This window comes from Lampetra fluviatilis, chromosome 13, assembly GCF_964198595.1.
Source record: "Lampetra fluviatilis chromosome 13, kcLamFluv1.1, whole genome shotgun sequence".
Taxonomy (NCBI): Eukaryota; Metazoa; Chordata; class Hyperoartia; order Petromyzontiformes; family Petromyzontidae; genus Lampetra; species Lampetra fluviatilis.
The window spans coordinates 7,802,496-7,824,044 of record NC_136287.1 but is presented as its reverse complement, the minus strand read 5'-3'; the positions used below and the strand labels follow the sequence as shown (position 1 = coordinate 7,824,044).

General features: G+C 48.1%; 2 protein-coding genes across 4 annotated transcripts in view; one reads left to right on the top strand and one right to left on the bottom strand.

The window, feature by feature from the left end:
* The first annotated feature begins 3,444 nt into the window (after positions 1 to 3,444).
* Positions 3,445 to 6,816, top strand: TCEANC2 (transcription elongation factor A N-terminal and central domain containing 2). The gene is made up of 2 exons (XM_078861886.1): positions 3,445 to 3,461; positions 4,829 to 6,816. The coding sequence occupies exon 2, from the start codon at positions 4,839 to 4,841 to the stop codon at positions 6,006 to 6,008; it is 1,170 nt and encodes a 389-aa protein (XP_078718012.1). The 5' UTR covers positions 3,445 to 3,461; positions 4,829 to 4,838; the 3' UTR covers positions 6,009 to 6,816.
* A 4,525-nt stretch (positions 6,817 to 11,341) lies between these two features.
* Positions 11,342 to 21,549, bottom strand: part of DAPK1 (death associated protein kinase 1) — a 68,971-nt gene continuing 58,763 nt past the window's right edge. For 2 of the 3 annotated variants that reach the window (XM_078862219.1, XM_078862220.1), the window contains exons 20-27: positions 19,722 to 19,953; positions 18,512 to 18,700; positions 17,634 to 17,831; positions 17,264 to 17,402; positions 16,483 to 16,603; positions 15,359 to 15,547; positions 14,673 to 15,008; positions 11,342 to 14,096 (exon numbers count right to left, since the gene is read on the bottom strand). In XM_078862219.1, the coding sequence (XP_078718345.1) occupies positions 12,954 to 14,096; positions 14,673 to 15,008; positions 15,359 to 15,547; positions 16,483 to 16,603; positions 17,264 to 17,402; positions 17,634 to 17,831; positions 18,512 to 18,700; positions 19,722 to 19,953 (2,547 nt within the window). In that variant the 3' untranslated portion in view covers positions 11,342 to 12,953. Of the gene's footprint in view, positions 14,097 to 14,672; positions 15,009 to 15,358; positions 15,548 to 16,482; positions 16,604 to 17,263; positions 17,403 to 17,633; positions 17,832 to 18,511; positions 18,701 to 19,721; positions 19,954 to 21,549 lie in introns of those variants that run through there. The other variant, XR_013637312.1, reaches the window with a different exon arrangement.

Below are 21,549 nucleotides of genomic sequence, written 5' to 3'. Positions count from 1 at the left end.
ACACGTTGTTCTCTATTTTTCACTCCTATCGTTTATTGCATCGTTTGCTGTTTTAACTTGCTGACCCACCCATTCTGGACGTCTGCGAAAATAAGCTTCATAGCTCATCAGCTTCCTCCAGTCTTAAGATTCTGATATTGGCACTACCTCATGTTTGAAAGCCTTTTGGTACAAGCATATTTATATGGCTAATCATATTGGCTCATTTGATAACCCGCTTGTACATTTATCACAATTCACTGCTGTCAGACATTGTGCCGAACACAGCGGTTGAATACCCAGCCACGGCGAACATCACTGCAGAAAGTGACGTTTGAAATTGTTGTCAAACCCGCAGCGGACCAATAGGGTGAAGTATGGTCAAGGGGCCGTCCATAAATGACGTCACGCGATTTTTGACCCCCCCCCCTTCGTCACGGCGTCACAAAGTCAGACCCCTCAAATATGACGTCACAAAGCTCTGCCCCCACCCACCAAAAATGAAAAAATGCTTCAAATCGCTTTAGACTATTGTCATTGTAGTGCGTATTTAATGTGGCGCTGCACTCTGATGTTGTAGTAGAAAACATTTATTAAAAAGTCTATTTAATTAAGTAGAACGTGTTTATATTTATTCAAAGTTACGCATTTTGATGTGACGTCATATTTCTCCCCCCCCCCCCCCGTCACACATCGTCACAAATGTCTGACCCCCCTAGGTGCGTGACGTCATTTATGGACGGCCCCTAATCGTTTCCGCAATATCTCAAGAGCATACGGCAGGGTGCCTTGAGATCTCATCTGGTGGTCCATAATTCAAGTTTTTTTGGGTTAGATCGCGTACATATTTTATGGATGATACTGGTAGGAACCACCTGGTTCCACCAGCCCACAGGGGATTATTGTATCCGTCCGTCCGTCGTGCATCCAGAAATGGGAGGGGCTGGGTGGGGAGGGTGGGGAGGGGCTGGGTGGGGAGGGTGGGGAGGGGCTGGGTGGGGGGTGGGTGGGGAGGGGTGGGGCTGGGTGGAGGTGGGAGGGGTGGGGCTGGGTGGGGAGGGGCTGGTCACCCCGTGGTGCCCTTATAAAACTCAACGTTTAACCTACTCACGCCGGCTTGTGCCCGCCCTCACAGTCGGGCATATTTGCGGAATACACCACGCCGCCGTTGACCCTGGCCATTGACCGAGCAACCCAACGTTCCTACCAGCTCCCTCCGCAGGAATGTGCTTATTGATCGCGAAAGCTTACGCGTTAAACTCCTCTAGTGGTGTACGAGAAGAAGAGAGAACGGGTTTAAGTGCCTGGGTGCAGCGGTGAGTGCCGGGGGGTCACTGGAAGGAAAGACGAGAACAAGAACAGGGGCTGGATGGCTGAAATGGCGAGAGATGACCGGTGCGGCGTGTTTATAAGAGGGTCCCAGTTTGGTTGAAGGGAAAAGTGTGTAGTGTATAGTGTAGTTTATAGTGTGGTGTATAGTGTAGTGTATAGTGTAGTGTACAGTGTGGTGTATAGTGTAGTGTTTAGTAGTGTATAGTGTAGTGTATAAGTGTGGTGTATAAGTGAGGTGTATAGTGTAGTGTATAGTAGTGTAGTGTATAGTAGTGTATTGTAGTGTATAAGTGTAGTGTATAGTGTAGTGTATAAGTGTAGTGTATAGTGTAGTGTATAGTAGTGTATAGTGTAGTGTATAGTCTAGTGCAGGGGTCGGCAACCAAAATAACAAGAAGAGCCATTTCTTTCCAATTCGGTACAAAATTCAGTATTTCAAGAGCCGCAATGCATCTATGTACGTACATATCGTCAAGAAGCAGCCCGTAAAGAGCCGCATGCGGCTCCGGAGCCGTAGGTTGCCGACCCCTGGTCTAGTGTATATAAGTGTAGTGTATAGTGTAGTATATAGCAGAGGTGGGACAAAGTCATTGTTATGCAAGTCCAAGTCGAGTCGCAAGTCATCAAATTCATGACTCGAGTCTGACTCGAGTCCAAGTCACATGACTCGAGTCCACACCTCTGGTATATAGTACAAGACGGTGGTGAGGCCGGTGCTGTTGTATGGGGCACAAGAAAGAGGACTGCCCAAGCTATGGCAGTCACAGAGACGAGGATGTTGCGGTGGATGTTGGGTTTAATAATGAAGGATAAGGGGTGAGGAATGAAGAAGTGAGAGGAAGCCTCAAGGTGGTAGACATCACAGAGAAGATGAGAGAGAGAGGGCTCTGGTGTGGTTAGGTAGTGTTTTTAAAAAAAAATTAGGTATAGCCCTGTGAGCCATTCGGCTCTTGAATCAGGTGCAACCGCAACAAACAAAAAAACAAACACATGAACAAGAAAACATCTTAAAGTGACTGTGCAAACAGAAAATCCAAGAAAAGACAGCTAAATATTGCAGAAAAAAATCAGCGTACACCAACGCTGTGTGCAAAAATCCCAGTGGGATGCAAGTCAAACAACAACAACAACCACAAGATAACTTAGATTAAGGTCATCAGTATAACTGTACTACAACAAACAAACATGGCCAAACCGAAAAACTTTTCAAAAATCACCAAAATAAAGCCATAAAAGCAATGAAACAGTGATCATAGAAACTGTGACCGAATTGTCACAATAAACGACGCAAACAACATGTACTACCAAACTCTGCAGCCATAGCTGGCTGCATGAGTCACTCCAGAGACAACAGGGAAATGATGTGGATCTGAAGGTGGCAAGTGGAATTTAAGAGATGAAGAGGAAGGCAGAAGTAGAGGTGGAAGAAGATCATTGACACATTACGGGGCATGAACAACGGGGAATATCCACGGATCAGATGAAGAATCGGTGGCGTGGATAAACAAAGGTCTTGCGGAAAATCGGAACCGCGAATAATAGGATCGCGGATTCATATTCTGGGGTCTTTCGGTAAAGTCACGTAGATAGGTTCAAAGAAAAGAACAAAAATAACAAATTACAAATTTATATTATAACAAATTACAAATTTTTATTATGACAAATTACACATTTTTATTGTTATTTTCTTTGAACCTATCAACGTGACTTTACCGAAAGACACAATAATATGACTTCCTGCAGTCGCGAAAGCCTCAAGTCAAGATTTGGATCGCGGATTATCGGAGTTCTACTGAATGAATGTTCCGGAATCGATTATGGAATCGGCTACACTCAGTCGAATCGATCCGCGAGTATCATGCACTGATTCTGGTAGTTTTACCATCTCGATTCCATCGATACAATCGCTTCATGTCGTGTCCGTATTCATGTCTCGTTCGTATTGTTCGGTGTCATTTCGTCTATTGCCTTCGCGGCACCGTCCTGCATGCAAACTTTGCAGGAAATTGGCAGCAATCGTTAAATAATCGAAATTGCCGCAAATAACTGGCGTGGAAATCGATGCGCCCGGCCACAAGGAATCGATTCGGGGGTCGCCGATTCGCGACGTCGATTCCGCGGCGCGGCCTGGGACTTTGGCGCGGCTCCGAGTGAGTGGATGGAACGAATGAACGAAAACAGCATTGGAATGAGTTAATTGGCCAATTTAAGAGTTTGCGATTAGCGAGTGAGCGAGCGAATGAGGGACTAGGGCAAGTTGATGTTTGAGGAAGCGAATTCGTTAAATTGTTGGACGCGATGAACGGACGGAGCGGAGGGAACGCATTTGGCGAGTGGTTTGGTTAGTGAATGAGATGAATGAGTTAGTGAATTAGATGAATGAGTTAGTGAATGATATGAGTTAGTGAATAAGATGAATGAGTTAGTGAATGAGATGAATGTAAGTGAATGCGATGAATGAGTTAGTGAATTAGATGAATGTATTAGTGAATGAGACGCATGTAAGGGAATGAGTTAGTGAATGAGATGTTTGAGTTAGTAAGTGAGATGTTTGAGTTAGTGAATGAGATGATTGAGTTAGTGAATGTGATGAGTTAGTGAATGAGATTCATGTAAGTGAATGAGTGAATGAGATGATTGAGTTAGCGAATGAGATGATTGAGTTAATGAATGAGATGAGTTAGTGAATGAGATGAATGAGTTAGCGAATGAGATGAATGTAAGTGAATGCGATGAATGAGTTAGTGAATGAGATGAATGTATTAGTGAATGAGATGCATGTAAGTGAATGAGTTAGTGAATGAGATGATTGAGTTAGTGAATGTTATGAGTTAGTGAATGAGATTAATGTAAGTGAATGAGTTAGTGAATTCGATGATTGAGTTAGTGAATGTTATGGGTTAGTGAATGAGATTAATGTAAGTGAATGAGTTAGTGAATGAGATGATTGAGTTAGTGAATGAGATGATTGAGTTAGTGAATGTTATGAGTTAGTGAATGAGATTAATGTAAGTGAATGAGATGAATTAATCACAGTGGCGGGGCGGGAGCCTTACTGTACCGTAGTGTCGTGGCTGCAGTCGTTTGCGTGAGAATGAATTTTATCGGAAACGGAATCTTTTGACCGACGGGAGTAAACGAGTGAATGAATGAATGATTAACACGAACTAGAGGACTGAGAACATCGACGGCCGTGAAGGAATCGCTTTGTGTTCATCCTGCACGTGCACGCGTACGCACACACCGACCGACCTAATTGAGTGGACGAATGAATAAAATTGGTGGTGGAATGAACTAACTGGGGGTGGTGGTGGTAGAATGAATGAATTTGGGGTGGTGGTGGTGGTGGGATGAACTAATTGGGGGTGGTGGTGGTGGAATTCACTAATTGGTGGTGGTGGAATTGACTAATTGGGGGTGGTGGTGGAATGAATGAATTGGGGGTGGTGGTGGAATTAACTAATTGGTGGTGGTGGTGTGGCATTAACTAATTGTAAGCGACTCTTCTTGACGTAAGGCCACAGCCAATGGACCGCTTCGTGATCCGCACGCCCAGGGAGAGCCCCGGCGGCGACGGCCCCCCCGGCTCCCGGGCCCGGGGAGGCCGCCTGCGGCAGGCGACCCTCGGCTCGCTGCGCCGCGTCGTGTCCCTCGTGGACGTGGAGCGCCTCCTGGACGCGCTCGCGGCCGCCGGGGTGGACGAGGAGGAGGCGGAGAAGGGCGGAGGGGCGCGCAGGGAGCGCGATGCGGAGATGGACGCGAGGCCGGTGGGCACGGAGGAGCGCAGGGCGATGGACTCTGATTCTGTTGACGAAACGCGAGAGGCGGAGGAGTGCAGGAGGAGGAGTGAAGAGGAGGAGGAGGATGGCGAGCGTCGCCTGGCGGAGGCTCTGTCCGCGCTGCGGCACAAGGTGCCGTCCCGGGAGCTCCTCGTCTCCACCGGGCTGGGCCGCGCCGTTCGGAGGCTGCGGCGTCGACGCGGGGGCGACCCCGCGGTGGCGGCCCTGGCCGCCGAAATGTACGGACGCTGGCGAGGCTTCTACGAGGCCAGGGACTCGTTGGGGCCCTTGCGGCCCGTGATGGTAAGCGGTGGGCCACGTCGCAAGAGTTCAACATCCTCGTCAAGCGCCTCCTCCTCGTCGTCATCATCATCATCGACCGTCTCCTCCTCATCATCGACCCCCTCGTATTCTGGCTACGGGCGAGGTATCATCACTCAGCTGCGGGACACAGCCCGGGCAATGCTGACACGAGCCTTGGCTGAGAAAAGCGATGAGGTGAGACTCCGTGAGAAGGTGGTGCGGGCAGGCTCCATGAAGAGCCAAGAGGACACGAAGCCAAGCTCCGTGAAGAGGCAACGGAAGGACGGGTCACACGCCATGAACACACGAGGCGAGGTGGAGTCGCGTTCCGTGAACGCCCAAGGAGACGTGGGGCCCAGCTCTTCCAAGGCGCGGAGCGGAATTGAGCCAGACTCGTCGGATGCCGGCAGCGATCTCTCTCCCGTGGCTGTGAAGCTGGAGCAGGAGGTGTTTTGTCAGCTGGGAGGGTCCTCCCCCTCCTTCTCCTCTTCTTCTTACCGCCGCACTGTGCGGGCCGTAGCCCTGGCCCTGAGCCACCGGCCACAGCTCAGGGAGGCCCTGGCGAGTGGGGCCATGACCCCACGGGAAGCCGTCTCTTCTCACCGCAAGCTGTGATGAATTGTGACAGCTCCGCAAGCATGTTACTTCGAGGAATTAAGAAAAGTGTTTTTTATACAGCTTAATGTAATAAACGTGTAATGTATTTAAAGGTGACTTATTTTTATAACAATGTCTTGTGTTTTATAATTACAAGGATGTGGGCCCTTTTGCAATATTTCATGTTCACTCAGGTGTTGGCCCGTTAAGGTCGTTGTGAATATTTTTTGCCTGAGTTTCTCTTTTTTGTACAGAAATAGTCGTCATCGACAGCCATGATCAATCCACTGCTGGATCAAAGTGTCTTCATTCCATCACCATCTTCCACAGGCCTGCTGTGCCATGCAGCTGCACGTGAGACGATGTCACGCATTCTTTCTGTCCTGCCCAAGTCCACTTGGTTTTCTTTGGAATCTTGTCTATCATTTGTGTTCTCTCATCCATGCATTCCTCTATTTGTCGCAGCATGCATCACCATACTTTTGTGCACATTTCTGTGTTTGCTCCGTTTTGACATTTGTACGGTCCATAAGCAGACAATAAGCACAGACTTATGTGTGCATACATTGTACCAGGTTTATTTTTTATGTAATTTTGTTTTAGGTTTAAACTGTTTAATGCACATTGTATTTAATAGACTGAGCAAATATAGTGTGGGCTGTTTTTCCTGTGGTGAGACCCAATGATTTTAAAGTATAGCGCAAGCACAGAGTGGCATAAGTTATTGAGGCAAATTCAGTTTCATTTAATTTCATTCTGTTCATTGTAAAGTGTTTTTACTCTTATATACACGCTCTGCCTATGCTATTGCGAAGTAAATAATAAAACAGTGATACAATCATTGCATCGTGTACTTTATTTACTACAGGTGAAGCAAATATAAATGACATGTGCGATTTGTAAAAGTTTAACATTTTTAATTATATAAAGTAACTCTTGTTTCCACTCTCTACGACCTCAGCATCTTTGGCACTCCCCTCTCCTGGCTCGAGTCTTACCCTCTCGCACATCCTCCATCTCCTTCAATCGCTCCGTATCCGCCTGGCGGTCTACCAGCATAGGTTGTTATCTGGTGAAGGGGCAGTTACCCCTTTGTGTTGGTATCAATTAATGTGTTGCCTCCAAGGAGTACATCTGCGACTCAGTTGAACTCACTACATTTGTATTAGTCTGTCCCATTTTAGTCTGTTTATTACCCTTAAATTAGTTTTTTTTCTCCAAAATAGGGTTTTCACCCAAAAAGCATGGTTTCAAAAATTTTCCAAAAGATAAAGTGCCCTCTGGCCTGGCCTGGATGCTATTGTTTTTACGTCACGTTTTGGTTTCTTATTGCTGGAAAAAGTCGCTTTAATCGTGGGTTCCAGAGAGAGTGCTCCCCCTCGTGGTTTGGAATTTCGGTAAAGAATGTCTTCCCCTCATTTTTTGTTCCATGTCTTCCTTGTCTCTTCAAATCACCATCTTGGTCCTTCCTTGTTCAGTCATCTCCACAGTTCCATCGTCAATGTTGCTTACACAGGTGCCCATTCTATTTTTCAGGTATCTCCACAAGTTCCCTCCATGTATTCCTGTCTTTACAACCAAAATTATCAGTCACCCTGGATTCTTGCTTTAACCACACGTCCAGTTTTTATTTATTCACTTGCTGTTGTCAGGATTCGAACCTTGTCACAGATCGAGGTCCATTCAGGAGTGACTCTCTCAACCCTCTGAGCCACCGTGTTTCCACACAGACTTGGGCGGCTCTGCGTGGTGTAGAGTCTGCACTGCCCTCACGTGGCCGTTCAATTTGGTTTGGAAATGAATAAGCAAAAATCTTCTAGATTTAAAGCTTTCGTGACTGCAAGGATTCATATTTTTAGGTTTTTTTCGGTGATACAGCTATCGTGCAGTGACGGTTCCACCTGAAGACGGAAGCTTGTGTTGCCTTCGAAACGTGATTTTTATATAATTTTTATTTTACTTTTATTTATTTAAAATTTTTACCTACGTGACTTTACCGAAAAAACCTAAGAATATGCAAAAATCTATTTGTGGGATTTGAACCCAGCGTACCTGCTACAAACACAGCCAACGTGACCACTGCACTAAACAGCCGTGGCGAATGTCCTTGATGCCCTGGTTTTATTAAATGCTTGCCCTGTCTTAATATTGCCGTTTCAAATGTATAATTTAAAGAAGAAAATAAGAGGCATAAAACGTGACCCCTTCCTCTTAATACTTCTGATTTCTTTCATTTGCAAAAAAAGCTTTTCAAAAATAAGCAAGTATAATGCTGGTTTTGAACCGGAGCTGCCGTGACAGTGGTGAAGAAGAACGCGGCCATGGCGAGACCCGGGAGCTGAATCTCGGTGGCGCTGAACTTCGTGGCGAAATGTGAACAACCCTCCGCAGAGACGCGCGCCTCTTCTCCCCGAGGCAAATCTGCGGCGTTGGGCAGGAGATGGACCGAGCCCTTCGATACGATTGTCAAATTTTTATTGCACCGTATCGTTAGCGACTTTGTTGTACCGTATTTTCAGCAGTAATGGTGGGTTTGTGTGGAAATATTTAAATATTTCTTTTATTTAAAGTGTGATTTAATTGATTACTTTCTCTTTCTACGTGACTTTACCGAAAGAACCAAAGAGTATATGTAAAGTATTTTTTTTTATTACAAAAAGTAAAGATATTTAAGAAGAAAAATAAAACCTCAGTCTCATTTAGCTAATCATGATTAGCCATGGTCAATCCACTGCTGGATGAAGACATCCCCCAGCAGCCCACCACCTCTCACGAGCCTGCCATCTACTAAATGCTCCCACAGCTGCTGAACGGATTAAATCGCTCCATCTCGCACGACACAGTCTCACCGGAAAGGCTCACCTCACCAGAGCATGCCGGGTGGTTTGGCCGTAGCAGTGTTTGTGGCCGCAGCGATACAATGTTAATTACTCAAATGAATAGGACCATATCAATGTGCCCAAAGGAGACAAATGCTAACTCGGTGGGTATTGCTACCTGCCAAGGCTGATTCAGGAACACAGTGGCCATTGATTTAAACATTTCCAGAACATTAACTGAAAAGTGAGCAAAGAAGCGTGAAGAGATGCATGCTTGTAATTACATTAAGACACAAAGGTGGGAAACACGTGGATTAATTAGAGAGCGTGCCAGAGGTACATTACTAATCTGTCTGTCGGTTGATGATGCTGGACGTTATTACTGGCGAAACGTACTCGAACTGTAAATGTGTTGTGGGTTTACTCTCCAACACACCGGTGTGCTGCACTCGTCACGAATTGGCATGTTTTGTTTACGTGACAAACCTTACTAATTGGCTGTGTCGGGTGGTGGCGGGTTTAACGACACATTTACACAATCTAACCCAAAAACCTCTATTATGGTCAATGTCTGACTACGTCGATGTATTCCTTTTTGATGTTTTCACAATTAAAGGAAGATCAAACGTTTCGTTTTAAGCTATTTGATGAACAAAAACCTGGGCCCTCTCCAACCGTCGGTGGCTACGTACGGTGCAACAGAAGTTCAACATAAATGCGTGTATATAGTATATACTGCAGATAGTTAAAATTATATTTGTGGAACGTAGATGCAAGTTTAACATTGGTTGCGTGTTGACCCAGAAACAACAGCCTTGTGCCTTTTGAATATTTCCTATTTTATTATAAATTATTCATAATTGTCTGCAATGCCCCCCTCCCCTCCCACCAGAGGTCGCAATCGGGTACCCGATACCCGTACCCTACCCGATACCCGGCTACCCGTACCCGGCCGGGTACGGGTACCCGTTTGCGACTCTTGTGCGGCAGGGTACGGGTAGGCCGTGAGTCACTGGTGAGTCACCGTTTGTCACTCATTTCCCAACGTCTTGTCTCTTCTCACAATTCAAGTTCCTAGAATCAACCCACCCGCGCCTGCAACATGGCTTCATCCCAGAGGTCGCAATCGGGTACCCGATACCCATACCCGGCCAGGTAGGGTACGGGTACGGCCGGGTACGGGTACCCGTTTGCGACCCTGGTGCGGCCGGGTACGGGTAAGGAATCAAAACCCGTTTGCGACCTCTGCCTCCCACCCCTCGTCAGGGCTTGCGACGAGTGCGGCTGTGGCTCACAGCGCCCTCCCCTGGGGGCTGGGGGCTTGTGGCGGCATCGCTCCAGCTGGACAAATTCAAACTCTTGCCATTCGATTGCTTCAATCCAAGAATTTACATTTGTAAGTTCTATTAAAACGTAATCTATAACCTCGTGTATTATTTATACAATAGTGCTCTTTGTTGCTGGGCTCAGCAATTTGTGATTACAAATATATATACAAATCTACCAGTCAAGTTGTAGTGATCAAGAGAAGCCCATGACCTGCCGATATGTTGAACTTCTTTTGCACCGTACGTAGCCAACCGTGATAATCGGAGGCTGTGATTACACCAAAAAAACTTCATTTTCATTACACAAAACTGAAAACAGCCTTTTTTCCTGTGATCAAACTCTTCATTCCTTACTGTACTTGGAAAATAGCTGGAGAGCTGTTAAGTTTCCACATGCAATTTGGCTTATTACACGTGCAGTGACATAGCGCTGACTGTTGCACTGCAGCTGCAACTGCAGGTAGACACTGAGCGCACGCAACGTTGAGTATATACACGGTGTGTGTGCCGGCAGGGCGGAGGAACTGGGGCAACGGTCACGGTAGACCTCGTGGGGAGGCCTCTGGAACCTTCTGGTGGGGAGCCAAGCCCCGCCGAAGGGAATAAAAGCAGCGGAGAGCGAGAGCTCCAGGCTGTCGGTTATGGGAGTGGACTCGTCTCGTCGTCGCTGTCGTTGTCGCCGCCTTCGCCCGATGATTGCGTGGCCGGACAGTGGTTGGCCGTCTCGGTCGACGCCGTCGGTGCAACGCGGGCAGGGTCGTGTCTGGGCCGGGTCGTACGGCAGCGCGGCCGTGAGAGAGGAGGCCGGAGTTGGTGGCGTGAACACAACAATAAAAGGGGAGGACGGTGCTTCCTGCGACTACCTCGTCTCCAACTGAGTGTTTGTGCGACGCACGATACCCGCACACACACCTCGAGCAGAAGGAAGAAGAGACCTACGACACTACGCAAGTATTGCTTTTATTGGAATGATTGGGGGAATAAACACAACGGGTGCACTCAGTCACAAGCATCATCCCCAAGTGGGTTACATGTGGGCACTGCAGCGACCGACCCGATTGGCCATAAATATTACGCCGAGTACCACATGGGGAATACTGGCCCATTGCGTTCCTTGTGCCAGGGCCTATTCCAACCACGCGTTGAGTGATTATGCTCAATAAAAACATACACAAGAATTGGGACAAAACAATCATGACAAGTATTTGTATTTTTGGGAACCAGATTTTATTGCTGCGCTCTGGTTAAACTGTAACAGACATCATGGGATATGGACCAAGAATACAATTCAATGACACTTTTGAAAAAAATTGCTAACAAATTAAACTTGACACCTTTGTTTACATCACAACAGCTGCCAACAGAACACATTACAATCCATAACTCGCCAGCCTGACGTCACTGAATGCATTAACATATCAATTCCATTTTCCACCGCGACCTCATTTTGATTACACCTTGTATATGCATGATTCCATACAGGAAGACCCTTCGCTTATGTACAGCATGCTTTCATTTTTTTACACTTAAAACACATCAGATCTTCAAGCATGCACCGTATTCCCATGCTGCATACACTGTTATGGCAATACAGAGGTAGCTGAGCTCTTCTTTATTATAAATTGTTCCCTTTTCAATAAAAGACGAAGAAGGCACTATAGATTTTTATGAAAACGGGGGAAGGGAAAACAAGCATTACAAACTCATCGGCAACGACAGGGCACGGGGGTTACCCTGCGACCCGTTAATAAATTAGAGCCACGCCGGTGGTCCACAAGGAGCACTTTTCTTAAAACGAAAGCGTCTGTAACTCCGCCGAGAACAGAGCTATGGCTTTACAGGTAGAGCACGACCATCACCGCCGTGCCCAGCGACACGACCGCGTGCACGACCCAACCGATTCATCGGTGCGTGCCGCTCTCCACCCCACTCCATCTCCTCTATTGCGATGGGGCGCTTCAGTTGATCGCGAGATGTGCGGCAACAACGTGACGCCCCTGCCGTGGGTGACGGGCGGAGCAGGAGAGTGAGGCGGCCATGAGTAGCCTGGGACAGGTGTCGTGCGCACGACACACGAGGCCTGGACACCCTCTAGGAAAACCTTTTTTGCAGAACACTTGATAACATTAATGCAAGCCAAGTGTGCACCTATCCACTGTGGCTTTACGGATTAAAACAGCATTAAATAGACCTAAAGTATTGTTTTGTGAAAAGCTAAAAATGGTGCATATTCATATGTACTGTGTATACACAAGCAGTGTTATTACAAGTCCAAAGCAGTTCACTATAAATGGTTTAGGCAGCCAGTTGGAGAAGGGTAAAAAAGGATACACATATAAAAGTATTAATTGGACACAATGCAATATTACTTTTGGATAACTTGTAGGAAACAAGAGTATGAGTGTTTACTCTAACACGACTCATTGGCTGTTTATAAATGCCGTATCTTGACTATGAATGACCCAACATGAAGCTCCCGCTAAAGGAACATGTCAGGGTGAGCAGCCAAGTTAATGCAATTACTTCCCTGGCCGTTGCCAAGAGCACCATGGAGCCACTTTTAAACACAACAAAGCAGCCCCTTACCCATTTGATTATGATGTTTTACTACACTTAATAACCATCTGCACACAGTCAAATGGCAAATGCATGCACAAAAAAACGTCCTGCTTCACTCGTGAGCATCGTCCACAGCTGCGTCGCTTCCTCATACAAAGAGTATTGCAGGCAAAAATGCTTGGACCCCCCCACCCCCCCCCCCGCGTGTGATGGGAAGAATGAAAACAGCGTTCCGCCCAAGTGAGCGATCTGTCCGGTCATCTGGAGAGGGATGAGTACAGAGAGTTGTAGGAGGTGCCGGTGTTGCTGGAGGCAGCAGGAGAGTCCTGTCCGGTCACGGTGCCGTCGGGGTTCATGCGGAACACGGCCGTGAGCCTTACGAGGAGGTCGGCGGCGTCGCGCCGCCCCAGGTCACGCAGTTTACTCACGAGGGTGCCCACCGTGGCCGCCCCGGCCCCCGCCTGGGGCAGCGGTTGTTGCGTTGTGGTCGTTGGCGGCGGAGAAGAGTCGTGGTTCCCATTCGACGTCGCCGCGGCCGCTGTTGCGGCCGCTCGCTCGGCACTCACCCAGTGCCGCAGCACGCGGTCCGTGGGGCTCTCGGTGGCGCTCTTCCCATCGCGCGACTCCAACGTGGGCAGCAGCTCATCGAGCCCCAGTTTCATCGCCAACAGGCACCAGTCCTTGCCCATTGGGTCTTGCGGGTCCAGCAGCCGGGCGAGGCGCCGTCGGGCGTGCGGGTTGAGCTCTGACACGGGCTGGTCGAGGCCAAAGCTGCCGCGCGCGTACAGCTTGGGGCAGCCGAAGCACAGCAGGCTGGGGAAATCCTCGCGGTACTCGCCAAACGGGTTGCTGAGCCACGGCTCGCCCTGAGACCGCGCACGGTGGAAGTCGCGTGGCTGGTACGCCATGACGGGCTCCACGCGCTCTTTCAGCTGCTGGGGGCTCAGGTAGTGGCGCGTAATGGACAGGCCTGGCAGCGTGCCGGCGATGAGGTTCTCGGCCGTGCTGCACACGCCCTCCAGGAGCTCGTAGCAACTGGCGCGGTTCGACTCCGAACCGCGCACTCGGATCTCCACCGCCTGCCCGTTGACGGCCAGGAAGACGATGGCCTCGGCCGACCTTCCCGTGATGCGGGCCCCGCCGGCCCACAGCCGCAGCTCGGCCTCGGGTTCCGAGTTGGGGGGTACAGCGCCGCCGTTGGTTGCAACCGCCCTCTTGCCGTCACCGCCACCGCTCTTTGGGGAGGAGGCTTGTGGGAAGCAGCGGCAGAGGCCAGTCTGCAGTTTGTGAAAGAGGCCGGCGGGGAAGGGGGCGGTGTGCTCCGACGCCTGGATGCGCACGCCGCCAAAGACGGCGCTTTCGTGCTCATCCTCCCAGCGCCGGTGCAGGCTGTCCGACGCCTGGGACCGGGGTCGTCGCGGGATCACACAGACGCAAACACACACACATGCGCGTACGTCACAAAGAGAAGTGCAGTTGCATCTCAGAATAGGGCTGTCCCATGCTAGATTTAGGTGTTCTGCTGTTGCGTCACGTTTTAATTGAATGCAAACAAAAATTAAGTCAAATGCGATGCCTTGTTTATGTGGCCATATCACTGCTATTCTATTAGATACGGAGTAGCTATGTAATTAAGAGTGGAATAAACTACGTAAGTATATCATGACTAAACAACAGAATGAGAACTTTACACTTTCATTATGAATACATTTGAAAAAAAATGTATAAGTAGGCATTCACAACCAAAGTTATAGATTCATGATTACTTCCTTTTGTGTTCGATCATGTAGGCCAAAAGCCTCCACACGCCAAAGCCAAAAAAATCAAGTTGTCCCGTGGGCAAATATGCCAATGGATTTGGTTTTTCAACAAACAGGAACGTTGGAATGCAAAGCAAATTGTTGGCTCTTTGACGCAATATTTTCAAACACAGCTACAGAACTGGCGAGAGCCAAGTCAAGCTGTGGCGGCCCGACCTGCACGATGAGCGCGGGGATGGTGACCATGCCGGCGATGCCCGAGTCGGGATCGCGTGCGCAGACGTCCATGGCCTCCAGAAGCTGCAGGAGCTCGTCCGTCTCAGCCTCCGCTTCGCCCAGCAAGGCCTGCAGCTCGTCTGTGGCGTAGCGCCCGCGGTAGTGGTGCAGGGCGCGCCCAGCCAGGCTCCCGGTGCCGCCACCGCCCCCTCCGCCGCCTCCACCGGGCCCCGAGCCGTCGCTCGGCGAGAGGAGACGGCCGAGGACGGCCGAGCCGAACCAGCGTGGGTCCAGCAGCACCACGTCCTGCACCGTCTCGCTCTGAAACACGTGGATCTACCCGGGAAAGGGGATGGGACAAACGCCACTCCGCTTGACTCGGCCTCAAAAAAGAACAACTGCACCTTACGGTGAACAGTTCCGTGTGAGCTGTGTAGTCAGAAGTGAACAACATGGCATGAGGCAGGTGACACAAGCCATGGGGGGGGGGCAATGGCAAAACTATGAAGTGTGCAGGTAAGGCAACTGGAGTGGAGCTCAAGGGCCAGAGGGGACTAGATGCCAGGCTCTGAAAAAGCAAGGACAGCGACAGAAGTCCCACACGGTTCCTTGCCCCATTGCTCAAGCTAAGCACGCTAACGTCACTTCCTTGTGTGCATGGGATTGGGCGCAGGGACCCCCCTCACCTCGCCCATGCTGTGCAGCTGCTGTGCGGCCGCACGGACGCCGTCTTCGCTCGCAAGGGGGTTGATCTGGTCGCGCACGTCGGCCACGAAGCTTTGCCACGAAGTGAGCTGCACGGAGCCGCACGCCTTGCGCCATGTGGGCAGCGCCGACAGAATCTTGTCGCAGAACACTGGCATGCTGGGGCACACCTGCCGTGGCAGAGGACATAGTCAGCGACAGCCCTGTGGACATTTCCTCAATTGGATTTTTTATAGATGCTTTCCAAACAAGTTTTAAAGTGTGAATGCATTGTCCCTGTCGGTCTGTAACTGTCTGTCTGTAACATGGGGTCACGAAAACTCTCATAACAGTGATCCAATATTTCGGAAATATTATAAAGTTATGTTGCTATAAGTAACTTGGCCTTTAGAAAACCAGCCAAATTGATAAAAGGGTTTGCTCAATATTTGTTGTTATAAAAAAACAGAGCTAAATGGAGAAACCTTTCAGCCAAAGAAATGATATCACATGCCATGCATGCGTCTCACCACCCCATGACGTTATTACGTGTGACGTTATCTACCGCCATTACACGCCGTATGCCGCATGTCAGCTCTTTATGCGGCTTAGAAGGCAAACTTATTTTTGCTCATTAAATAATTCCGTTGGAAAGTGTAACAGAATCCATGCAAATGTCAGATTTTTCTTCCTTATTTTGTATAACATTATTCTTCTAGAATACAAGTCTATTTTCTGTCTACCCTTGTCTCTCAATGATATTTTCCCAACTACATGACTAATTTATTCTTGTGAAGTGTTGACAGTTGTAATCTGAATGGTTGAGATAGCATGATAAAAAATTGTTTGCTGTAAACTTGAAACAAGGAATTGGTGAATTATTCGATTACAAATTACCAACCGGTGTTGTTTGAAAACTCGAAAAAAATTGTGCTTAAACAACATTAAGGGATTTTCCAATAAGCTGCCGAAATGTATAGTTGGCAAAAAATGTCAAAAGGATGATTCAAAAAGCAAAATGGGCCAGTGTACGAAAATTATGCCCACAAAAAAGTACGAACTTGCGGCTTCACATTTAAACCGAGAGGCAAATTCAACGGCGAAATCCGAGCACCAGGAGACGTACAGCAGTGATCTGGTTCTTTAAATCCAGCAGGTGATTTCTTAGCAACTTCATATCCTTGGACTGTGCGGCTGTGGCGTCCAGCACAAACAGGCGGTCTGAGATGTCCAGGTCATAGCCAAACCTGCGGACGCACAGTCAATCACGCTCAATTCACTAGAAGATTACAGTTAACATTTAAATCGCAGCATCAGAAACACACAAGTTATCCAATATACTTTAGGGGGTTTTCTAGCATCTAAACGTGATCACATCTCAAGATGCTATATAGAAAGGGGGGCATATTTCACAGATGAAATCAGTCAAGCCTGACTGCTGATAAGGCACTGTGTGTCGAATCGGGACCAGAGTTTGCTTGTATTGCTGCCGAAATTATGGACTCCCAGATGACGTTGTGATTGATGGGAAGTAAAATGGGAAGTAAAAAAACACTTTTTTGAGATGATATATAGAGGATAAATATTGTCTGCTTATTAAATTGTATTATTTATATCCTCCACAATGCCGCGAATGGACATTTTGTGTTATGTACTATATTCTAGATTTGAAGCTTTCGTGACTGCAAGGAATCATCTTCTTAGGTTTTTTCGGTAAAGTCACGTAGAAAGTTATGTACTATAACGAAGAGAGTTCAAGACAATGCGATCAGCAGAGGGATTGTGCAACACTCGGAGAGACAGGGTCACGAATCCACATGGGTGTGTGAATATGAATGTTCCCAGTTAGGAGCAGAAGAGTGCCCCCCCCCCCGTTCACCCAGCTCCTGAATCCCCCCCCAACCCACCTGTTGCGCACTTCCTTGATCAGGTGGACCCCAGAGCCATAGGCGAACTCGCCCGTGTTACTCCGCGGGCAGTTCACCAGGTCGGCGTGCGTGCCCACAAGCACCACCTTGAGTGGTGTGTGGGGGCGCCCACAATAAGCTGCACACGTGTAACGCACACGCATGCAAAGGTTCCCCCCATTTAGTCCCCTGAATATTGAGGCCCGGTTGGGGCAAGTGTTGTCGTTCTCTCGCAAGGGTAACAATAATAAAAAAATATATGCATTGCAATTAAATAATACTGAAAAAACCGCTGGTTGATTGGCAAGACATTTCAGGGCTGCACCTTTAACCTTTTGTTTCTTATGGCAACCCGGCGAAAGGCTCTTACCGATGGACTCTTGTAGCGGCCTCAGGGACTTGAGGAAGTTGAGCCAGAAGACGAGATGGCTGAGCTGCGTCTCGTAGGACGTCTCAAGGTTCACGATCACCACGTGCACACTCGTGGTGTCATCGCCCGCAAAGTGGTCGTAGCTGCAGAAGTAGACGGGGTTTCCGGAGAACTCCCACAAGCTCAAGTCGCCCACGCCTGCCGTACACGATCACGGGACAGGGACGGAGCGCGGTGGTAAGCTGCCGGCACTCGCACAGTGGCACTACGTCGCTCTCTGCCACCACCGCCACCCCCCGTCGCCCCCCCCATGCAAGCCTCGTGGCGTGCATTGGAAAATAATAACCGCGGAGAGACCGTGGCACGCGGAAAAGCGTTACGACAGGCGTAAATTGGATTAGTCACTTTTGCTGCGCAAAACTTAAAACTTTAAGTGAAAGCCGTCGCTAATTCTGCTGCTAAGTGCGGTGAGCTACTTGACGCGGTCATGATCTCGTGTAATTGATTGTGAGCTTATCATCCGGTTAACCACACATGAACAAGTGCTTTAGATGCATGAGCGCAGCTTGTCACCCCAGCGCTTAGCGTTGTAATTTTCAATGGAAGTCTATGGTACGTCGCAGATTATAGCAGGAAATACACAGATTTTGTATGACAGCCGACAAAGCTGGTTTTGTCCAAACTTTGGCATAAGTCATCAAGATGCACTGGGGCATGAGTTGAACCGACATTATGGCTCTCTATATGTAAATATCACCGTTAAACATAAACATTAAAGTAGCAAAGAGAGTAACGGGTTGTAAAATTCACAGAGAGTTTGTGTATTGTGGAACGCAGCGCGGGCGGATCGCACGCAGACGTGGGGGTCTGAGGCTTGCCGTTGACGTTGCCGTTCTGCACTTCAATGGCGCGCGTCGACTGCTCGTCGAACGGGAAGCTGGAGGTCTGCGACGGCGACACCAGGGCTCCCAGCATGCCCTTGGACATGCTGGGCTCGAACATCATGCTGCGACTCTTCACGCTCACGTTCTCGCAGCCCGCGTACAGGTTGGCGATGCTTGATGAGCCTTTGTGTGGGACGAAGAGCAGGTGAGTGGGTGGATCGAGATGGGGCACACAGGAGTGGTGAATTCATTCAGAAATGGCACCGTAATGTTATATCGCCTTGAAATGTTGCCGAGGTGGGAGTCCTATTTGAGGGGGCGGTGTTATCCACTATGAACTTAAGTCTCGCGCTAAAGACCAAAGGGTCATGAAGGCACTGCTGATAATCCTGCCACACTTTGCCTTGTTTCTTAACACTGACCGAGACCCAGTGGAAAATGAAGACTGCGCTCAACTGATCCTATACCCAACGTACGGTAAACTTAGCGGTGTTAAATTAAACAGACGGCAGTGTCCTCAAAACGTGGAACTCGCGCATCGCCTCTAGACATGACGAGAACCATGGCGATGCTGCTTTTCATGCTGCGTCTCATCACCGGAACTAAATAAAAAATGTCATGGTCCTGTCACTTCTGATTAACACTCACAGTAGCTGCAAACATAAAGTGGGACTGATTGGACAGACCAACCCAACCTCTACGAACTCCAACTCTCACTCTTCCAGAGGGTGAACGGGGCTACTAGCATTGCCATATTATATCTTATTACATGATATTTTACATTTTACGTGACGATTGTCATATTAGTTTTCCATAACTTTCGAATTGTATTTAACATGTTATTCATTTTTTTGTGCCTTGATGTACAACTTAACAATTGATATAATTTATAATTCACGTGCTGTCAGGTTACGCAAAATTTTATAAAAAAAAAATGAACCACAAATACGATGATGTCACAACAGCCATGCCCATCAATTACTCCAACAACGAAGTTTGTGGTAGTAATTTCAATGCGATCAGCATGGACCTCATATCGTAGCGATATATTTTAGAATCGCTATATCGCGGAAAACTCTACATCCCACAGCATTTCCTGCCTACACAGTGGTGGCAGTAGAGGCGGTGGTGGTGGCGATGATGGTGGTGGTGGGCGATGGTGGCGGTGGTGTTGGCAGTGGTGGCGGCGATGGCGATGTCATACTAGGTGTCTTGTGTGTGGAGAGCACGGCGGGGAAGCGTGACGAGATGGAGGAGCCAGCAGACGCAAGTCGAGGACGCCGCCGCCTGAACAGCCCCCGCAGGAGGCCACACTTGAGTGACTCGATGAGCGTGCTCTTGCCGCTGCCCGCGTAGCCAAAGAACTTGAGTTTGATCCGCGGCTGTGGCGTCTGCGTGGCGCGCAACTGCTGCCCGTACTGCGCCCGCTGTCCCTCCTGGCGCGCGCACGCGGCAAGAACGTCGGCGGTTATCACAGGCACGATCATGCTGCACATTTATCCACACGTCACGTCGATAGGACGACGGGGATGGGTGTGGGAGGACCCATCTACTAACAGGGATTGCTCAAGATGCGTGCACCATGTGTGTAAGAGTCAATGTTGTAGACGTTTTGCGTGGCCACTCCAAGACAATCGAGGCAATGACACTCATCTTAATATTAAAAACTAAACATTTCTACAAGCACAGTCGAATGATGTCGAATATCTTGCTGTGCAATAAATGTACAATTCTATAGGAGTACATGTTTTCGTATATTGTAATTTGTCCATTGTAATGCAAAGACGACACCAGTGATCAAATACTGGAGTCAGTCTCTTCACAACCCTTGGATTTTCATCCCACGTATATCCAAAATTACTTTTTATTTAAACCTGCATTCCCCCAGGGCGAATGAATCAATCGTAACCAAAACACAAACAAACTTCTGCAACCTGAAATAATTGTTAATTAGGATGCTATACACATCACTACTTTGTTGTGTATAATTGACCTTCACCAATTCACCCAGAATGGATCCAATCTCATTTGATCTGAGAAGTTGTGCTCGACTGATCCTGTATCGTGCCAGGATGGGTGACCGCCTTGCACAAACACGGGTTGCTAAAGGCTTGGCTACTGCGGGGTTACCTGCAGGATAGTGCAACATTCTTGTGCTGCACATCTTTGCTCCCAGATCTCTACCCTTACCTTCACTGCTAACCCCGCACTGACCATTGAAGGGAAGTACGGTCAAATATTGCCCACTACCAGCAATTAAATACAACAGTGCATTGACAAAGAGCTGTACCATATATACGTGCACGTGTGTATCCCCGTACTGTATATCAAGGCCATCGGAGTGTAAACTACTGCACTTTGAAATACATACGGCGGCTCGTGTGCTTGTGCCTTTGGGCGGTCCGTACCAAACTCCATAATTACACAACAGACTGAGAAATTTACTGCTTCTGGTTAATAATTTAAAGAACAGTCATACTGGCTGTGGCTGGGAAGTACGGAAAGTTATTTGATTAATGGTTTACAGATAATCCCATGGAGACCTCCATCATTTATGCTCAGACAAGTCATCTTCGTTTGCTGAAAAAAGTGAATAAGAGTTTTTAAAATATTATAGTGGCCCAGATGGCTCAAGAACGAGCAATGGTGTAATCCTGGGCTTAAATCTTGGGTTTCAGCCACGACTAACTAAACCGAGTTCTCAAGTGTAACAAATTCATGGCCTTAGTCTGATTTAAAAAAAAAAACTATTATATTAACACTAAATTAGTCTTTGTCCAATTCTGCAACTTAAAAAATGTCAGTTTGGCACGTGACGGATAATAATTCATGGCATGTACTACGGGGCAAAAAAGAGAAAACATTTGAAAAGGTTTAAAAATTCCATACCCATCACCCTCGTTACCATACTGCTGAGCTTCAACAACTGATGGCAGACAGTGCTACAACGACCGTCGGATGATATCAATCTTTGTGACAACTAAAGGAAATTACAGGTTACAGTATTTTTACGTGTAAATAATAACTGAACC

Excerpts from the sequence above, each read along its gene's own strand:
- TCEANC2 (XM_078861886.1), top strand. The coding sequence starts at position 4,839 with ATGGACCGCTTCGTGATCCGCACGCCCAGGGAGAGCCCCGGCGGCGAC.